Raw genomic sequence first — 17,103 nt, 5'->3', positions numbered from 1 at the left:
TCCTCCCAAGTTTGCGTGAGAGGTCGGAGCAACTCTCAGGCTGCGCCTGGAGTCACAGTGAGGAGGAGGAACCATCAGGAGTCAGCTCTGCGCATCAGACTTCGCCCGAGGCTACAGCCCGCCCACGCGTCCCTCGTCAGAGCAGCAGTGGCAGCTGAACTCGGCTTCATAACCCCGGTTCCCCTCTCGCAGGATGGCAGGAACACAATAAAGCAACCTTGATACTTTTTTTTGTGAAATTTATTTTTTCCACATTAAAAGATTTTTTTTGAGGGGAAATATTTTCTTCTTTTTTTTTTTAACCACATGATGATCCTATACAGCTGCCCAGAGTAGGACACCATCGTAAGTCATTAACATGCCATATGAGTTCTGAATAAATAAAAGCTACAAAGCCCAAGTTATATACAAATATCTTAGGCAATAATGTTTACAAACCTATGTACAATAAAACAAATGTAAACAGTAAACGCAGCATGAGAGCAATCAAAGGACGCACAGGGACAGCCACCCCATCTGCCCCCCGGAGCCAGCACCAGCCAGCCCCTGGAATCAGGCCACTCACTCCTTCCTACCCACACTAGAGAGGCCCTCAGAAGACAAAACAAAAAAGCTGTGAAGCCGTCACTTAACTGAAGGACCGGAAATGCCACCACCTCCACCCCTGGTCTGAGGCACCCAGAGGAGGAGACAGCACAGAGGCCCAGCCCTGTTTGTGCCCAGGCCCCGGACGCCCCTGCTCTGGGGGGCAGGTCTACAGCATGACAACTGCTGAAGTCAAATCAGAAGGTGCAGCAAATGTTCCCTAACTCAATGACCTTCCTGACTCTGCCAGCAACAGGCCCAAATTGTGTGGGGCGGGGCTGGGGGACACATGATTGTGAGCACTGCAGACGCTCGGGTGGGAGCTCAGGAGGGCGCATGTTGACCTGATTTGGGAGAGAACTTCTAGAAGATTTGCAGTGTCCTAAATACAACTAAACCCTATCAGTACTGCAGGGTGGAGGCTGAGGCAGGTGTGATGAACGGGTACTTCTGTATCCGGAGACCAAGTAATACACGCATGTATCACTGTGTGACCCACAAAGTGCAATCATGTGAAACCAACGGCACTACGGCGAGAAGAGAAAATAGCCAGTATTGATATCGCGCAGAGTCCTGGGGCCGGGCAGGGCCCAGCAGCCGCCACCGCATGCAGCCCGCCCTCTGCCGGCCCTGGGGAGGCAGACAGAGGGGCGCAGGCCGGGCCCAGGCGCCGAAGGGTGAGGCGTGGGTGTCCTGGGTTGATGGAGGAGGGCAGGAGCCCCCCGGAGGCTGGGCACTCACACACTGAGAGGCAGCATACCCGGTGCCGAGGAGGGGCGTGAGGAGCCCAGACCAGGAGGAGGAGGAGCTGGGTCAAAGCCGTTTACTGCCCTGTGGGGGTGACCAGAGCAGAGAAGGGAAGGGGGAAGAGAGAGAGAGACTGTCATTTAAAAATCACTTGACACGCAGCAAGAAATTCATTTGCTCTCTAACACTGTTTCTCTCCCTGGCCCACAGGAGAATCCTGACGGCCTGAGGGAAGAGTGGCTGCCAAGGAAGCCTCAGTGGGTCAGAGACTTGAGGACTCAGTGGCTGTCCTCGGGGAACAACGCGACTATGGGCTCCGTTCTCGGCAACTCCTCGCCGCCCACTGCAGCCACAACCCTGGCTGTCCCCGCAGAACGGGTCTAAATGTCTGCCGGTGGGGAACTAGCTCAATCAATAATGGTACGACTACATGATTAAATAGGATACAACCATTAAAAACACATTCCAGAGTTCTTCAATAGCATGGAAAAATATTCAGAATGTAATTAATGGTAGGTAGAAAAAGGTTACCAAACTGTCTGTGTTCAATGATGTGAAGAAAAAAATGTAAGTAGCATATATTCCAGATTCCAGACTACGGACAGGCACTGCTATCTATGTAGCTGGGTCTAGAATGTGTGGGGACCCTCACATATACATACACACACACATATATGTACATAAAATCACATATATTGTAGAAGGAAAATTTAACAACGGTTACTTTTCCTCCCTCTGAGGTTGGGGGTAAATTTTGTTTACTACTTTATACTTTTTTATCATCTTCTAAATCTCCTATAACATATATAAATATCTTAATGAAGGGGGAAAGGTAACTTTTTTATGTTGTTAAGCAAGAAAAGCCAGATGGTAGGCTTCTCTGGTGACTGGTGAGCAGCCAGCCCAAGGAGGACCCAGCCACCCAGCCCCGCGAGGCAGAGCGCCCCAGCCCCAGCCCCAGCCCCAGCCCCAGCCCCAGCCGCCTGGCAGCGCAGCCATGGAAGCAGGGAGGGAGTGAGGGCAAGGCCTGGATCCTCTCTCAGGAAGCCACTCCTGCCTTCCCATCCTGAAAAACTTCCTAGGAAATGCTGTCCCACCAGCAGCTGGGGCAACGCACACAACTGCAAAGGGCCACACTGCACCACACCTGCTCACCACTGTCCCCCAGCCACTCCTCAAAGGGGTCTAGAGAGTTGAATACAGACTCATGGAGAGAGTTTCTCTTACCAAAAATGCACACACTTTTCCCCACAAAGGCTAACTTCTGTACACTGAGAGGTGAGTGTAATCTCACGGAGAAACAGGCATGCAAGGAGTTCGACTACTCTGAAGAAACTAACCTCAGAGGATGGACTCTGAGTTTGAAACAAGCCTCCCACACACAGGCCAAGAGCCAACAGGAGGGACTCTGACAGGTAACTTCTCCCTGCCGTACACCGTCCCGCCCCAGTGATGCACAGCCAGGGTTTCCCCTTTTCTTCATGGGGCTGGGGAGGTCGGATACTTGATCCTCATTGCATTTGAAAACTTTAAAGCACCCCTCCCTACACTCCCAAGGCTTATATCTGTGCCTCCTCTGGCTCCTCATGCAGGTTTAGGACTGAGAGCATTTTCAAGTTACGCGGACATTCAGGGAATATGAAGTTCATCCCCATTGTTGTACTGCTAAGAAAACCAAATCAGGAGAAGATCCAGCCATTCACCTGAGTTTGCCTGTGAGTCCACCAATGGGGAATCAGGGCTCATGACCTGCCTCCAGATGTCCAGGCCATCATCCTTTCCCGGGACCCTCCTGGCCCGAGGACACCTGACAGCCCTCAGTGAGCAGGCACTCCGGTGCCCCCAGTGCAGGTCAGCGCCACTGGGAAAAAGAAGCAGTGCGATCGGAACACAGAGGGGAAACAAGAAACCAGGAAAGCCCTCTCTCTGTATGAGTGCAAATGGAAGTTCTGGTTTGCAGGCTGGGTAGAATAGAGAGAGAGAGTAACAATCTGCTAGGTCGCACCCAGCACTTCTTTTGAGTCAAGAAGTGGGAAGTAAGAGACTCAAGGGAGGAGAAAGCTGACCACAGAGGTAGGACTGTCAGTCTGGTGATGTACCTTCAGGGAACTAACTGCCAAGTTATGAAATGGGAGAGAAAACACCTCCATGCTGACCACACAGCAAGAGCGACGGGAGACGTCCCAGTGAACTACACAGGAATGGATGGAAAGAGAACAGGCAGGGATGGAGATAGAGATCTGGGAATCATCTATGCAAAAAAGGTTTCAGACGCTATGAAATTCTGTGGTCTTATCACTTAAATCTAGTTAAAGCATCTGAAAAATAGAGACTCCAGCTGAGAAAAGAAACTAAGGGCAGCTGGAAAATAGCAACAGAAGTAGTAAAAATGGGGAAAGAACCAAGGCTCATGTAGTAGCTAGTCAGGACAACACATCGAACACAACAGAGATAAAGTACGGACACGGAATCCACCAAAGAAGCAAGGTGGAGCACACCTGAGAAGGCAGTAGAGCTAAGCACGAGGGGGCGGGAGCCAACTCAGGAGAACAGGTGGACCACTCCGCGCCCTAGGCTCCCTCGTTAGATGGGTGAATGGAAGACAGCACGCTCCAGCCAGCTGCCGTGCCCACCCCAGACTCTACAAACTGAAATGCACCTTCCTGAAAACTGAAAAGGAAGGCATCTACCATTCCAATGCACTCTGGGAAACAAGAGTGACTGCAGAGGGGAGAGACCCCACACAGCAAGGCTCCATAACCATTAGCTCCTGCTTTGAAATAACAAGACACACCGAGTAACAGGAAGAGCCCCAGTTCCACGAAGACAGTCAAATGTGGTCCCAGGGCCTGCCAGTGAGCCCGACCCCCAGCCCTGACCCCCAGCCTCACCACCACAGCACCTAACCACACACCAAGAGCGCTATCGGGCCTGCTGCACACGAGTGCCCCAGAACCGCCACGACTGACGAGTTTGTTTTGCGCAGCTGAACCAATAGTAACTATATACAGTCAAGTCAAACAGGAACTTGAAAGCTCACATATGGGCTGTAAGTTGGTTACAGCAGAGTCAGCCCCATGCAGTTAGTAAAACCGGTCTGTTAACGTGTCTTCCACCGCACACCATGATTGAAAAAGAACGAAAAAGAACACAGCAAACAAATTCAGTTACCCATGAACAATGTGGGAAATATGACTTTTTCTTGCCTAATAAAAAAAAGGAAAAAAACATTAAATAGCAATACAAATACTATTTTCACAACATGTCCTAAAATTAGTGTATGCCCACCTACCCTCACACAGCCCCCCAAAAATCTAACTGGTTTACAAAATTAGGGTAAGTGATACATAAGGAACTAAATACAAGCTATGGAGAAAAAAAGAATGTTTTGGAGAAAAATAAAGTGCCCACACCACACAAGAATTTGTGTCCTGCCAGGTGAGTGACATTAAGGGCTGTGAGTGGCTGGAAGAAACAGCAACACCTGGGAGGGAGGCCCAGCCAGTCGCATTTTAGGAACTCACAGAGGTGACCACACACTAGATAAAATCCTGATTCCAAGAAGCCTTCACATAACCAGAGCTCACAGATATTTTCAAATCCCATAAAAATATGTAATAATAAGGTTTTTAATTCAGTAAGGTGTCATTGCACCTGCAGATCTGGAGGAAGGTGGGAAGGCGGGGTATGTATGTCTATTCCCACGCATGCACACGCACACAAACTGGCTTTGAGTCACCTTGCCCCAAACGTCGCCCCTGAGTCTCCAGGGGGCTAGGAAAACTAGTGGCATGCCACAGACACACTCCTTGGAAGTGAGAGGGCGGGCAGGCGCGTTCTAGAGCCACGGACTTTAAAATGAAGGGTTTTTCCTCATACTGAAACTAGAGGCCACACATAGTCTAAGAACTGGCATTTCTTCTTTTAAACTGACAGATTTAATAATGGAGCTGGGAGTTGGAATGTTCCCTCTTCCTTTTGAGGCTGGCTGGTAAAAGCCACCATGGTTTTTATCTAGTCAATAGGTCTGTAGGAAGAAGGGCCCGAGGTAAAAAGCCAGGCAGGCCAGAAAGCAAGCAGAATCAAAGTAAAGCAGTGAGGAAGTAAGAACACAGCGAAACCTATAAAAGAGAGTTATCCTCAGGAATATGGCAATTAGACAAATGCAGCTAGAGCAATAGGTTAATATTTGAGTGTGCATATACAATCCATTTATCATGTAAACTAAACACCTGAGCAAAGACCAGCCCACAAAAGCATATTTAATTCTTAATAGAAATAATAGTTAAAAATCTGTACTATTTAAACCAAAACTAAATATCATCTATAACTTTCCATCAGGAAGTATATTTCCAGGTGCAGTTTAGGCAATAAAGCCCACGCCCGCATCTAGGCGCTTCTCAGGGGACGGAAGCGCTCCGCGACAGTGCCCAAGGCTCACGCCTGGTTCCAGGTTACTCTGAATCCCACCGAAAACTGGGCTCACCTCTGGGCAGTCACTGCTCTGGTGCCCTACATCAGGGGTCAAGCAGAAGCCAGTCTCTCATGAAGACAGGAGCAGTGAGCCTGACTGACAATATTATCCCTCCTTCATCAGGACTATTCTAAGGACTTGCTACATGCAAAGCCATCTGCCCAACCAATCCATTTCTGGTCCATACCTATTCTCACATCATAAGGTGCCCAAGGCAAGAAATTGGATTCCAGATAGAAACTAGTAACTACTCTATTGGAGGTCATTACAGGTTGCAGGAAAAAAGAATTAGGTACTGTTTCTAACACTCAGGAAGACTACCCTTAAACTTTCCTTTCCGTATTGTTTGCGGTAAATGGTAGTTTTAGTGCCAAATACCTGTTTATTCCCTTTACTATTATAGTATAAAAATGAGGATCCCTCAAGGTTGCCTAAAACTCCTAAATCTAAATCTGAGCAAAATTAATTTTATACTTACTCCCCCTGGGGGATCCCAATGGTCAGAATAAAGTTCTGATTTATATATTGATGTTTTAAAATGTACTCCTTAATGAAATATGTATACTTCAAGGTTGAATTATCTAAAGGAAGAGAAGCCAGAACACTCCACTCCACAAAAACAGACACAGGAAGCTTTTGAAAGTGGACTGGGTACCAAATCAGGTCCTCCATAAATATGCCACAGTTTTTTGAGGAAAGCAGAACACACAAGCTCCTTTAAGAAACTGTGACAATTTCTAGCGTTGTGTCTGTATTGCTTTCACAGAACAAGAATGAGCAACTTCTATGACTCTAAACAGAGACAAGGGCCCGAAGTCCCAGTGCCTCAGACGCTATTCTAGTAACAGCCACCTTCGGTAACGTGGTCAGCATCCCCAGGTCACAGGTCTAACCAGTTACCTGAGTTAAGGCACATCCATAAAGGAGTATAACCATGCAATGTTTTGTTTTGTTTTTAATTGAGGTAGGATGATATCTACTGACATAAAAAGATACTGGCAATATAAATCATGATAGGCATGTTGTGGAACAATATCTGAAGTATAATCCCATAAATTTTTAAAAGAGTAAAGAAGATTCCTAAAAATATGATTTTACATGCTTAGAAATAACCATAAGGATACAAAAAGTGTGAAAACAAAAAACATTTGTTATTTCATATATTCCTGCTAAAACCAACTAAAATTTGTTTGTATTAAGAATATATCACTGCTAGCCCTGGCTGGTGTAGCTCAGTAGATAGAGCGCAGGCCTGTGAACCAAAGCATCGCTGGTTTGATTCCCAGTCAGGGCACATGCCTGGGTTGCAGGCAATATTCCCAGTATGGGGTATGCTAGAGGCAACCACACACTGATGTTTCACTCCCTCTCTTTCTCCCTCCCTTCCCCATCTCTCTAAAATAAATAAATAAAATCTTTAAAAAAAAGAATGTATCAGTGCTTCAATCTTAGGACACATTTTTAACATCTCAATTCCTCAAAAACCACCTTTACATCATGTAAAAGTTGTATCTCCTACACTATATTTGATCCAGTGGTCTTATATTTTTCTAAAATCTTCAGACGGAAGGTTTGTTGCAGGTTTGCACATATACGTAACTACAGTGTTTTCTTCTACCCTTAACAAACACAGGGAGGCGAAAGTAGGTTTACAGTTGTAGGTGAAAAACAGTTTATTCTTGAATTACTTATTATTGTATTGTTTCCCACACACACAAACAACTATAAACCTACTTTTGCCCCACCCTGTATTTGCTAGGAACGTCTACTAAGCACCTTGAGAACAAGGACTGTGGCAAAGGCATCTGTAAGCCCCAGAGCCCACACTGCTACCTTTTAAGAGTCTGCTTCCTAGGACAGAAGTTTCCGAGTCAGGGTTACCAGGGCAACAGGCTCCATGGGGACTAGAGGACAACAGATTCCCTGTCCCCTGAGACTTGAATGATAACAGGCTTCAGGTAAATTTATCAAACTGTGTTTACCTTTTCAAAGATTGAACAAGCTCACTTAATAAATGTGTAACTTTACCACTCAAAAAAAAAAAAAAGATTTAAAATTCCCAAGACTTACCCTTTGTCGAAGAAAGACGTATGCCCTGATCTAGAGAACTTTGTGCCGTTGCTATTCATCACCCCACAGTTAACATTCCCTGACATATAGGATTTTCGTGATGCTTGGTCCTTTGCAAAATTCCTGCAAGCTGCTAATTTGGATTCTAAAGCCTACAGAGGGAACAAGGAATGATTTGGTTGTCAAAACAGTATCTGCATATAAAAATACGCATTTCAAACCATTTCTATTTCAAGACTCAAACCTTACTCTCTCAGTTGATAATGGTGGCTACTTAAGCCAGAATCAATCACCTTTCTAGTAGGAAAAGGAAATGTTTATGCTGACTCCCTTTCTAATGAGCTCAGAATAGTTTACTTATTCTGAGGGACACAAATATAACCCTCACTCATACAAGAAAACTGCGGCATAAGCAGGCAGAGATGGACCCCACGTCTCCTGACCCCATCCATGGTGCCTTTCCGAGTTGCACACTGTTCCGTTAGTTGGCTAGTTGGGGTAGGGTGCAGGGTGAGCGTGGGTGTGGAAGGAGGCTGTCTGGCGAGCAAACACTAAAAAGAATGCCAAAATATCATTTGAGAATTCTTTAAAGCAGGCAATTCTTCCTATAGCATTTCAGGTTAGTTATTTCTAATGCATTTGAATGGATAAGAGCATTTACAATACCTCATGTGAAGTTAAGAGTTATTCTATTTCTTAGAACACAGTGTAATGTCTAACTGATACCCATTGTCTACAATTAAATAATTCACCTGAAAATGATACCAGGCCTTTAGCACTTACCTCTAAATTGGGTGCCCTTCTTAGCACCTGTCACCACAACACCTGGCCAGTGCCAGGCTCTACACACAGATGACACGAAGAAGACAGGAGTACCTCATCTATTCCATCACACACAGATACCACCAACTTCCCCTTTCCCATAAACAAACTCAAGCTCCTCTCCCTGCCCAAAAAAAAAAAAAGGCAAAAAATAGCCCATTTCTATTATCTGTGACACCAAGGGATTAGGAATAAGATTTAAATAAGCATTATTTCAGCAACTTATTATATGAACACATACACAGTAAAAATTGAGAGCCATAAATTTCCTATGCTCTCAGGACACTCATTCATTCAAACACGTGCTGAGTATCGATTATGTAGCTGGCATATGCTGCATCTGAGACGTCTAAGCACAAGTACTGGGTCTGGCCCTCAAGAGAAAAAAGTGGTATAGAAATCAAGGTTTAGAAGATATCTGCACCAGGTAGTAGGCAAAATCACAGTTGCAAATAAGAAGATGAGGAAATCAAAGACAGAACTCGGAATAAAATCAATAATGAAAGGACAGGCAAATTAAGACCCAACGAGATGGCAGAGGAACGGGCAGGAAGCAGACATGACACAGCATCAGAGGAGCAGAGGAAAGAAAGCATGCCCCACCCCACCCCAAAAAACTGGTGTTGAGTATTTCAAATACAATCGGGACAAAACAGCATCCATTGTGTCTGACAGCACCGAGATCATCAATGAGCAACTTGAGTGGGGAGAGCAGGGACAGAGCCCAGACGAGGAGGTCTGGGGAAGAGCGCATGCTGTCACCAATGCTCACAATAAATGGAAATGCACTTTCAAAAAGCTTGGCTGACAAAGGAAGAAAGGAAACAGGATGATGGCTAAAGAGAGATGGAGGGTAAAAGGAAAGAAGAGCTGCTTTTACTTTTGCTAAGATAAAAAAGTACATAATATGTACTACAGAAATATCACACACAAATATTAACATACATGGAGTAAAAAGCTAAAGGTCCAGCAGACACAAAAATGAGAAGTCTGGAAGGAATGGGATCCAAAGCACAAAAGGAAAAAATTAGCCATGGGCAGGAATGATATTTTTACCACTGAATAAAAAGGAAGAATAGCTACAGAGGTAATAAATAATAGGAGAATAATAAAAAAAGGAAAAAAAACAAAACTTTAAATCAGATGGCCTTGATGCCTCATGGAAGACGGTGCAAAAGTAGGAAGGGGGCTTCTAGGTAGCTCTAGTCAGTGGACAAAGGAGTGCAAAGACGTAGGAAAGCAAATAGTCATAAAAGTACACAGGAGCTGGAGGGAAGCAGACCAAAGTTTTGATGACATCTTAAGACAGGCTGTCAGCTGAATAGGTAAACCATGCAAGGACTCCAAGTTCAACTTTCATGCACCATTTCGGAATAGTTCACTTATGGCACTAAAGCAAAATAAGTTAAGAACAAAGAAAGACAACTTGGAGTTCCAGTGTAGTCAGTACCAACCCAAGAATACATGATGAAGAGAAATTCAAAGATGACAGTGGTGCAACAGTCCTACAAGCATATCACAGTTTTCGGCATACAGTGTGAATAAGAAGCTGGAAGGTATGAGATATTGCAAAGAGTTTATTTTTTCTATCCACAAAAAAATTGAAACACTAGGAAAAAAAGAAAAAGACATACAAGTTAGCTCTGATACAATACAAAAAACCTGTCATGATTTTGAGTAAATGATAAAGAAGAAAATGATTGAACCATCTGCTGAACAGCACATATAAAATGACCCAAAAGGCCAGCTTCTCCTCTGTGATTATGCAGGAATACATACATGGGCATAATATTACAGATGCTACTGACTAATTTTCGGTCTTCAGAACCAACCAATGAAGAGTTCAAGAAGGTACGGAGAGAGACACACAGTAAGGAGCTGAGATATAATCTAACAAATTCAAAAACATGTTTTATATTTAAAATTACCAAAGAAAACCCTAATAAGACAAAAAATAAAAAATTGGGAGGATGTGAGTTAAATTCATCTTTTTGCTTAAAATTGGTAAGCCAAAATACAGAAAATAAACACATTATTTCAAGCTATAGAAATAAATACTGTGACTCTTACGACAAATGGGAGAAAAACTACTCTATGTACTCTATCAGTGACTTGTGCACATTACTCTTTACAGTAACTTTAAAATGTGGTTTCGAGTTAATCTGATGATTAAAAATAATTCTATAAGCCAGAAAAGGTAAACAAGGGACCTGTATCCTGGCCTCTCATTTCTTTTTCATAGAAAGTACAATGCAACTTTTTTCAAAAAGTATCTCACACAAAAAAATAAGTGAAAGGGTACTGGATGGCGGGAAGTTGCAGGGGTAGATTATTGAAGAGAGCTTAAAGTCATGAGGAAAATAAAAGGGGAAATGACTAATGCTAACTTTATAGTGGCTTAAATCCAAACAGTTATATTAACATTATTGTTTCCGGTGATCTGGATGAAGGAAAGGAGAAATCCAATTTCTTGACTGATCCAGAAGGCAGGTCTCCTCCACGGCCAGAAACACCGTGAGCAACACTAACAAAGCAAGCAATCTGCGGGATCACAGATGAACAGGAACAAAGTAAAAGCAAGAGATCAAGAAGAAAAACAGAGTACTACTCTCCCGATAAGGTCTAAGAGTATTACACAGACTAAAAAACTGAATAAGCAGAAAAACAAGTTTAATGTTTCAAAAGCCAAACTGCTCTGGAATACAAGTCAGAGTCAAGGAGATGACACTGAAGTTGAGGTGGCCAAGCAGCAGCCAGATGCCGCAAAGAGCAGCAAGTCATGCCATAGGCGGTGCTAAAGGCCTACAGAGAGAAAGGTCAGGGATAACCAGGAGGATGGGAGACAGCAGCAAAGGACAGGATTAGAAGGAGGTATAAGACCTATAGCAAGAAGTAAAAAAATGAAGGACTCGTGGCCTTATAGAAAGAGCCATGGGGAAACATGAAGAATTCCCAGTGGAAACTTAGGAACTCAGCACGCTGGGCCTTCTGCAGAGATACCTCAAGCCCGAGCCCTGGAAGAGTTTCTGGCCCCGCCTCAGCTGGTCACTGGATGCTTTTGCTTCTCAGCTTAATCACAGCCTTTATGACAGAAAGGAATCCTTTTTTCTTCCCTCCCTTCAAATTAAGAAATAATCCAATACCTTGGCAACTGAAACACCTAGTGATAAATAACTGAATGCTTACCCCTACTTTCCGTAAGAGATCCCCCACAATGTTTAGTGCTGATATCCTAGCTGAAGGAGTTAGTGGACTGGTACCAAAACCATTTGGTATAGCTAGAGAAAAATAAAACACAGGTGATTATTACACATGTAATTTGGGTTTCATTGTTATTAAAAGCAATATACACTCAATGTCAACACTTAATATAGTATTCCAAACTACAGATAAAATATAACGTGGAGATACCATGTTAAACTATTCTCCAATTGATGGATGTTTAGATTATATACAAATTTACATCATTATAATGCTAAAAGGATATATATCCTTAAAACATCCAGACAAGTATTTCTAAAGAGATCCCTAAAAATAGGACTGCAGGGTCAGAGGATACGATATGCCTGTTTTGTTCACCTGAACATACTGACCGCCAGAATGCTCTCTACAAAGGTTATGTCAGTTATCAGCAATTTGTATGGTGGTGTTCTCAGTAATACTGGACAATTTTTTTTTTTTTTTGCAAAATTTGAGTGTCATTTTGTTTACATTTTTATTTCCTTAATAACTAGTCATTTGAACCTTTTCTGGAAATCATCTGTTTTAACCTTTGCACTTGTTTCTACTGGGTTGTCTTTCCTTTAATCAATTTGCAAGGGCAAAATACATTCCAGATATTCACCCTTTCTCTCATGTATGTATGTATGTTGTATTCTGAGTGTGACGCTTATCTTTAAACTTTGTGTTTTGGGGAGGAAGCCTTTGGCTCCCTCATTTCAATATTATAAAAAATGTTCCAGCCCTGGCTGGCGTAGCTCAGTGGATTGAGCGCGGGCTGGGAACCAAAGTGTCCCAAGTTCGATTCCCAGCCAGGGTACATTCCTGGGTTGCAGGCCATAACCCCCAGCAACCGCACATTGATGTCTCTCTGTCTCTCTCTGTCTCTATCTCTGTCTCTCTCTCTCTCTCTCTCTCTCTCTCTCTCTCTCCCTCCCTTCCCTCCCTAAAAATAAATAAATAAAAAATCTTTAAAAAAAAAGAAAAAGAAAAAAAAATGTTCCTCATATTTTTCTCCTAATGGTTTCCTAAATTTTTTTTACACTTAGGTCACTTAACCCATCAAATATTTACATATTTTCCCTCCCAATGGATAGCCGATTGTCCAAATACTACTTACTGGAAAAAACTTATCTGAAATGGCACTAAAACCATATACTGAGTTCCCTATGTATTTCAAGTTCCATTAAATTATCAGTCTACCCCACTAGAGAGATGCTGCTTTAGTTATTAGTGTTAAAATAAATTTTGGCATGTTGAAGGGCAAAGCCTCTTCTCATTATTAACCTATTTTAAACTTTTCCTGGCTATTCTTACACATTTAATCTTCCAGATTAACTTCAAAATCAACCTGACAACTTGAAAAATCCTGTGGATATTTTTATTAAAAATTTAAATAATCAACTGATTTGGAGAGAATGGATACTGCAACAAAATTAAGTTTTCCTGTTCAGAACCATGGTTACATGGTTACATAGATCTTACATGAAAACTCTAATGAGCTATGAAAAAATGAATACCTCCCGCTGGAGTTATCTTAATTTAAGCTCCTGACTACTCTGATTAGTGCTCAAATAAAGCTCAAAGGCATTTATTCACGCTCTTTGTCCATGACCCTCGGCAAAGGTTTTCAACTGTGCACGTTTCTTCGATTTATTTTTGAGATAATATAGCATAATAGTTAAGAGTTCAAGTGAAACTGCTAGATACAAATCCATCACTGCCATTTAATAACTATGCGACCTTTGAGTAAGTTACCATATGTAAAAGAAGCTAATAACTAATTTACCTCATAAAGTTGTGAAGTTTAAATTAGTTAACCTACTTTTAAAATGTTTAGTATAATAAGTATTCAATAAATGTTAGCTATTATTTTTTTATGTTTTCTAGAGAATGCCAGGAGGCACATAAAATGCTTGTGTGGCTGCTGCTGTTGTTTACTGTCCTTGTCCTCTAGAATGTAAACTCATTGAAGGTAGGCGTCCTACTCACCGCTATACTCCCAGCATCTAGAACAACACACAGGCCCTGGCTGGTGTGGCTCAGCGGATTGAGCACTGGCCTGTGAACCAGAGTCACTGGTTCGATTCCCAGTCAGGGCACATGCCTGGGTTGCAGGCCAGGTCCCCAGTCGGGGGCCCATGAGAGGCAACCAGACATTGATGTTTCTCTCCCTCTCTTTCTCTCTCCCATCCCCTCTGTCTAAAAATAAATAAATAAAATCTTAAAAAAAAAATAGAACAACATACAGCATACGATAGCTGTACTCCCCTTGGCAGGGATTTCTGGATCTCAGTTCTCCCCATTCTCCTCAAATTTTGTACTCTAGGTATTAAATCTGTGTTTTACAGTAACCGTATTAATACAATGCCATTAAAGACAGACCATTCCACAGAGGTCAGCTCTTCCACTTTGCACACTGATTTCTCAGACCTGCTGCTCCGATGCCTGTGCTGGCCTCCTTGTCACAAAACTGCAGTGACCCAGCACACAGCAGCTCAGGTTAGTAAAAGTTTATGCTGTCAGTTCCAGTCCAAAACTGTCTATTTGGACAAATATTACTGCCGTAGGGTTGACCTATCTTAATTCTGTGTGGGATGGACTAGGCTCCATGTCCTACTGACATTCCCCACCCCAAGTTCTTACATGAAACCTCTAATGAGCTATGAAAAAATGAATACCTCCCGCTGGAGTTATCTTAATTTAAGCTCCTGACTACTCTGATTAGTGCTCAAATAAAGAATTTTCAGAAATTATCTGCAGAATTCTAATTAGTAACATAAAAGCAAAGCTTTGTTAATTCTCAAATGTTACTAATTCTGAGGGCCTCAAATACACAGGGACTGTTCCAAAAAATGAACAGTGAAAGCTTCTGACGACTGCTATAATCCACGCACTGCCTGCTTCCTATTGACTATTTGGCGTTTTCACACACCTTATCCAATTTTATTTCATAACAAGGAGAAAACAGGATGAATTCTTATTCAAGGGCTACTGAGCAAGTCAGATGTGACTAATGCAACCAAAAACTGATTTTTAAATTTTGATTCATAGTAAGTTAGTAAAAATTTCAATTTAAATAGTTGCATGAAGATAGTGGCTACCACAATGGTCAGCACAGATACAGAGAGCTTATGCACATACCACTCAGACAGGAAATCTTCTATCATTATGAAGGGAAGTCCTATATTTAAAAAGTAGTTGAAAGATGCTTCCATTTGGGGAGAAAAAAGTACAGGGGAGTGGGAATAGCTGAAATATGATCTGCAAGCTGCAAAAACTAAGTAAATCCAAACTGGGAGCTTCAGGGTTCCATTCTAAGGGTCTATTCTAGTGACTACTAAATGGTTTCCCGTTTATCAAGACTAAAACACACTGGCTGATAGCAAAAGGAATATTCTCTATGAACTACTCAATAGTAACCCTAAATGTCACTTACGAAAATAGCAGCTACGGAGACATGTGTTAGAATGCACATGTCTATCTAAGCCCATCTTACTCAAGTCTGGTAACTCGAGTCTCTGTACATCCCGTGTATAAAGGCTTCTAGTCTCCCCATGACATGTTAAGTGGCAAAAGCAATAAATAAAACTGTGTTTAAATATAATCCCAAAATATGTGTGTAACAAGGTGGGCACAAACACAAATAAGCACACACGATAGAAAAAACTCCAGTGTTAGGAGTAGTTAACTTTAAGATTACAGATGGCTTTTATCTTTTATTTTCTGTTTTCAAATTTTTCTACATGAATATACCTTACTACTGTAATTAAAAAATAATCTTTAAAACCTTCAACTTCTCAAAATCTCAACTTATTAAGTTGCTCATGTCTTAAATGTAGCATCATTCTCGTTTCCTATATCTGAGTGGCCTAGGAAAATAATTCCTTCTTCTATACACAGTGCTAGATTCAACCAACTTTTAAACTGAAATTATTGCTTAAATCTTAGCAACCCCTGCTTCATTAGCAAACCCTCTTAAGGTGATAATCTACCACAGGGTCAAAAAGTCAAGACATTACAAACCTTTTGGCGAAGGAAAACTGTTCTCTGTTCCTTTGCCAACAGGAGTAGCTGGTAACGAAAGCGAGGCCTGGACAGCAGAATCTGTCTTTTCACAGTCTAGAGTTGGAGAACTGGGGGCCGATTTTCTGGTTACTTCCTGTTGCCTTTCCCGAACGGCTAGTTCTTGTCTTAAATCTGTAAAATGTTGCAAAGGAAGTAATACTCACTAGAGGAAGCAAATACGTAAAGCAAAGTCACATCTAATGCCATAGAGACATTCTCCCTAAATGGTTATTTCTCAAGTATAAATTTTTACTTCTAGACATGATAACCCTATTGTCTAGATGATCTTTTAGAATTTAAAAATGCTATAACCAAAAAAAGCTGTGACCTAAGAGAACAGTTATCTATGCCCATATGCAAAAGGAAACAGAGCAGAGTCTAGAGTGAACATGTATGACACAAAAATGAATGTTCTTTAACAACTCACTTGCTTTTACTTTGAAATGATGTAGTACGGGGATCATTGCAAAAATCAATAAAGTGCATTTTTACCATTTTAAATGGGTTGGTACTTTTTATTAATTGTCACCATAAACTATTTTGTTTTAGAAAAGAAGTCAGAATAGTTGCAATTTTTTTCTTGCTTTCAAGGTTAAATTGCAACCCAAAATTGATGTCTTCTTTTCAGTTATGCAACTAACCCACAGAATAATTGCTTATGATAAAAAAAAAGGGATACAAAGTTATCCCATTTTGGGGTACATATCCAAAAGAATTCAAAACAAGATCTCCAGCCCTGGCTGATGTGGCTCAGTGGATCGAGCGCTGGCCTACAAACCAAAGGGTCACTGGTTCGATTCCCAGTCAGGGCGTGTGAGAAGCAACTACACATTGATGTTTCTCTCACTCTCTTTCTCTCTCCCTTCCCCTCTCTCTAAAAATAAATTAGCATTATTTTTTTTTAAAAAAAAAAGCTCTCCAAGAGATATTTGCACATCATTGTTCGATGTAGCATTATTCACAATAGCCAAGAGGTGGAAGCAACCAAGTGTCCACACACAGATAAATGGATCAAAAAATGTGCTGTACACACACACACACACACACACAAGGGAATATTACTCAGCCTTATAACAACAGGAAATTTTGACACATGCCACAATGTGGATGAACCTTGA

General features: G+C 42.1%; 1 protein-coding gene across 3 annotated transcripts in view; it reads right to left on the bottom strand.

Annotated features, from left to right (window-relative positions):
* Nucleotides 1–222: 222 nt before the first annotated feature.
* NDEL1 (nudE neurodevelopment protein 1 like 1) overlaps nt 223–17,103 on the bottom strand; it is a 36,203-nt gene continuing 19,322 nt past the window's right edge. Inside the window, exons 6-10 of one of the 3 annotated variants that reach the window (XM_045824190.1) lie at nt 15,944–16,117; nt 11,885–11,976; nt 7,877–8,028; nt 4,504–4,538; nt 223–1,416 (exon numbers count right to left, since the gene is read on the bottom strand). In XM_045824190.1, the coding sequence (XP_045680146.1) occupies nt 1,409–1,416; nt 4,504–4,538; nt 7,877–8,028; nt 11,885–11,976; nt 15,944–16,117 (461 nt within the window). In that variant the 3' untranslated portion in view covers nt 223–1,408. The remainder of the gene's footprint in view (nt 1,417–4,503; nt 4,539–7,876; nt 8,029–11,884; nt 11,977–15,943; nt 16,118–17,103) is intronic. The other 2 variants (XM_045824189.1, XM_045824191.1) reach the window with 2 other exon arrangements.

The sequence above is a fragment of the Phyllostomus hastatus genome, unplaced genomic scaffold (assembly GCF_019186645.2).
Source record: "Phyllostomus hastatus isolate PE091 unplaced genomic scaffold, TTU_PhHast_1.1 phas_scaffold_55, whole genome shotgun sequence".
In the NCBI taxonomy this organism is placed as follows: Eukaryota; Metazoa; Chordata; class Mammalia; order Chiroptera; family Phyllostomidae; genus Phyllostomus; species Phyllostomus hastatus.
Note: the sequence above shows the minus strand (reverse complement) of the source record. Positions and strands in the feature narration are given on the sequence as shown.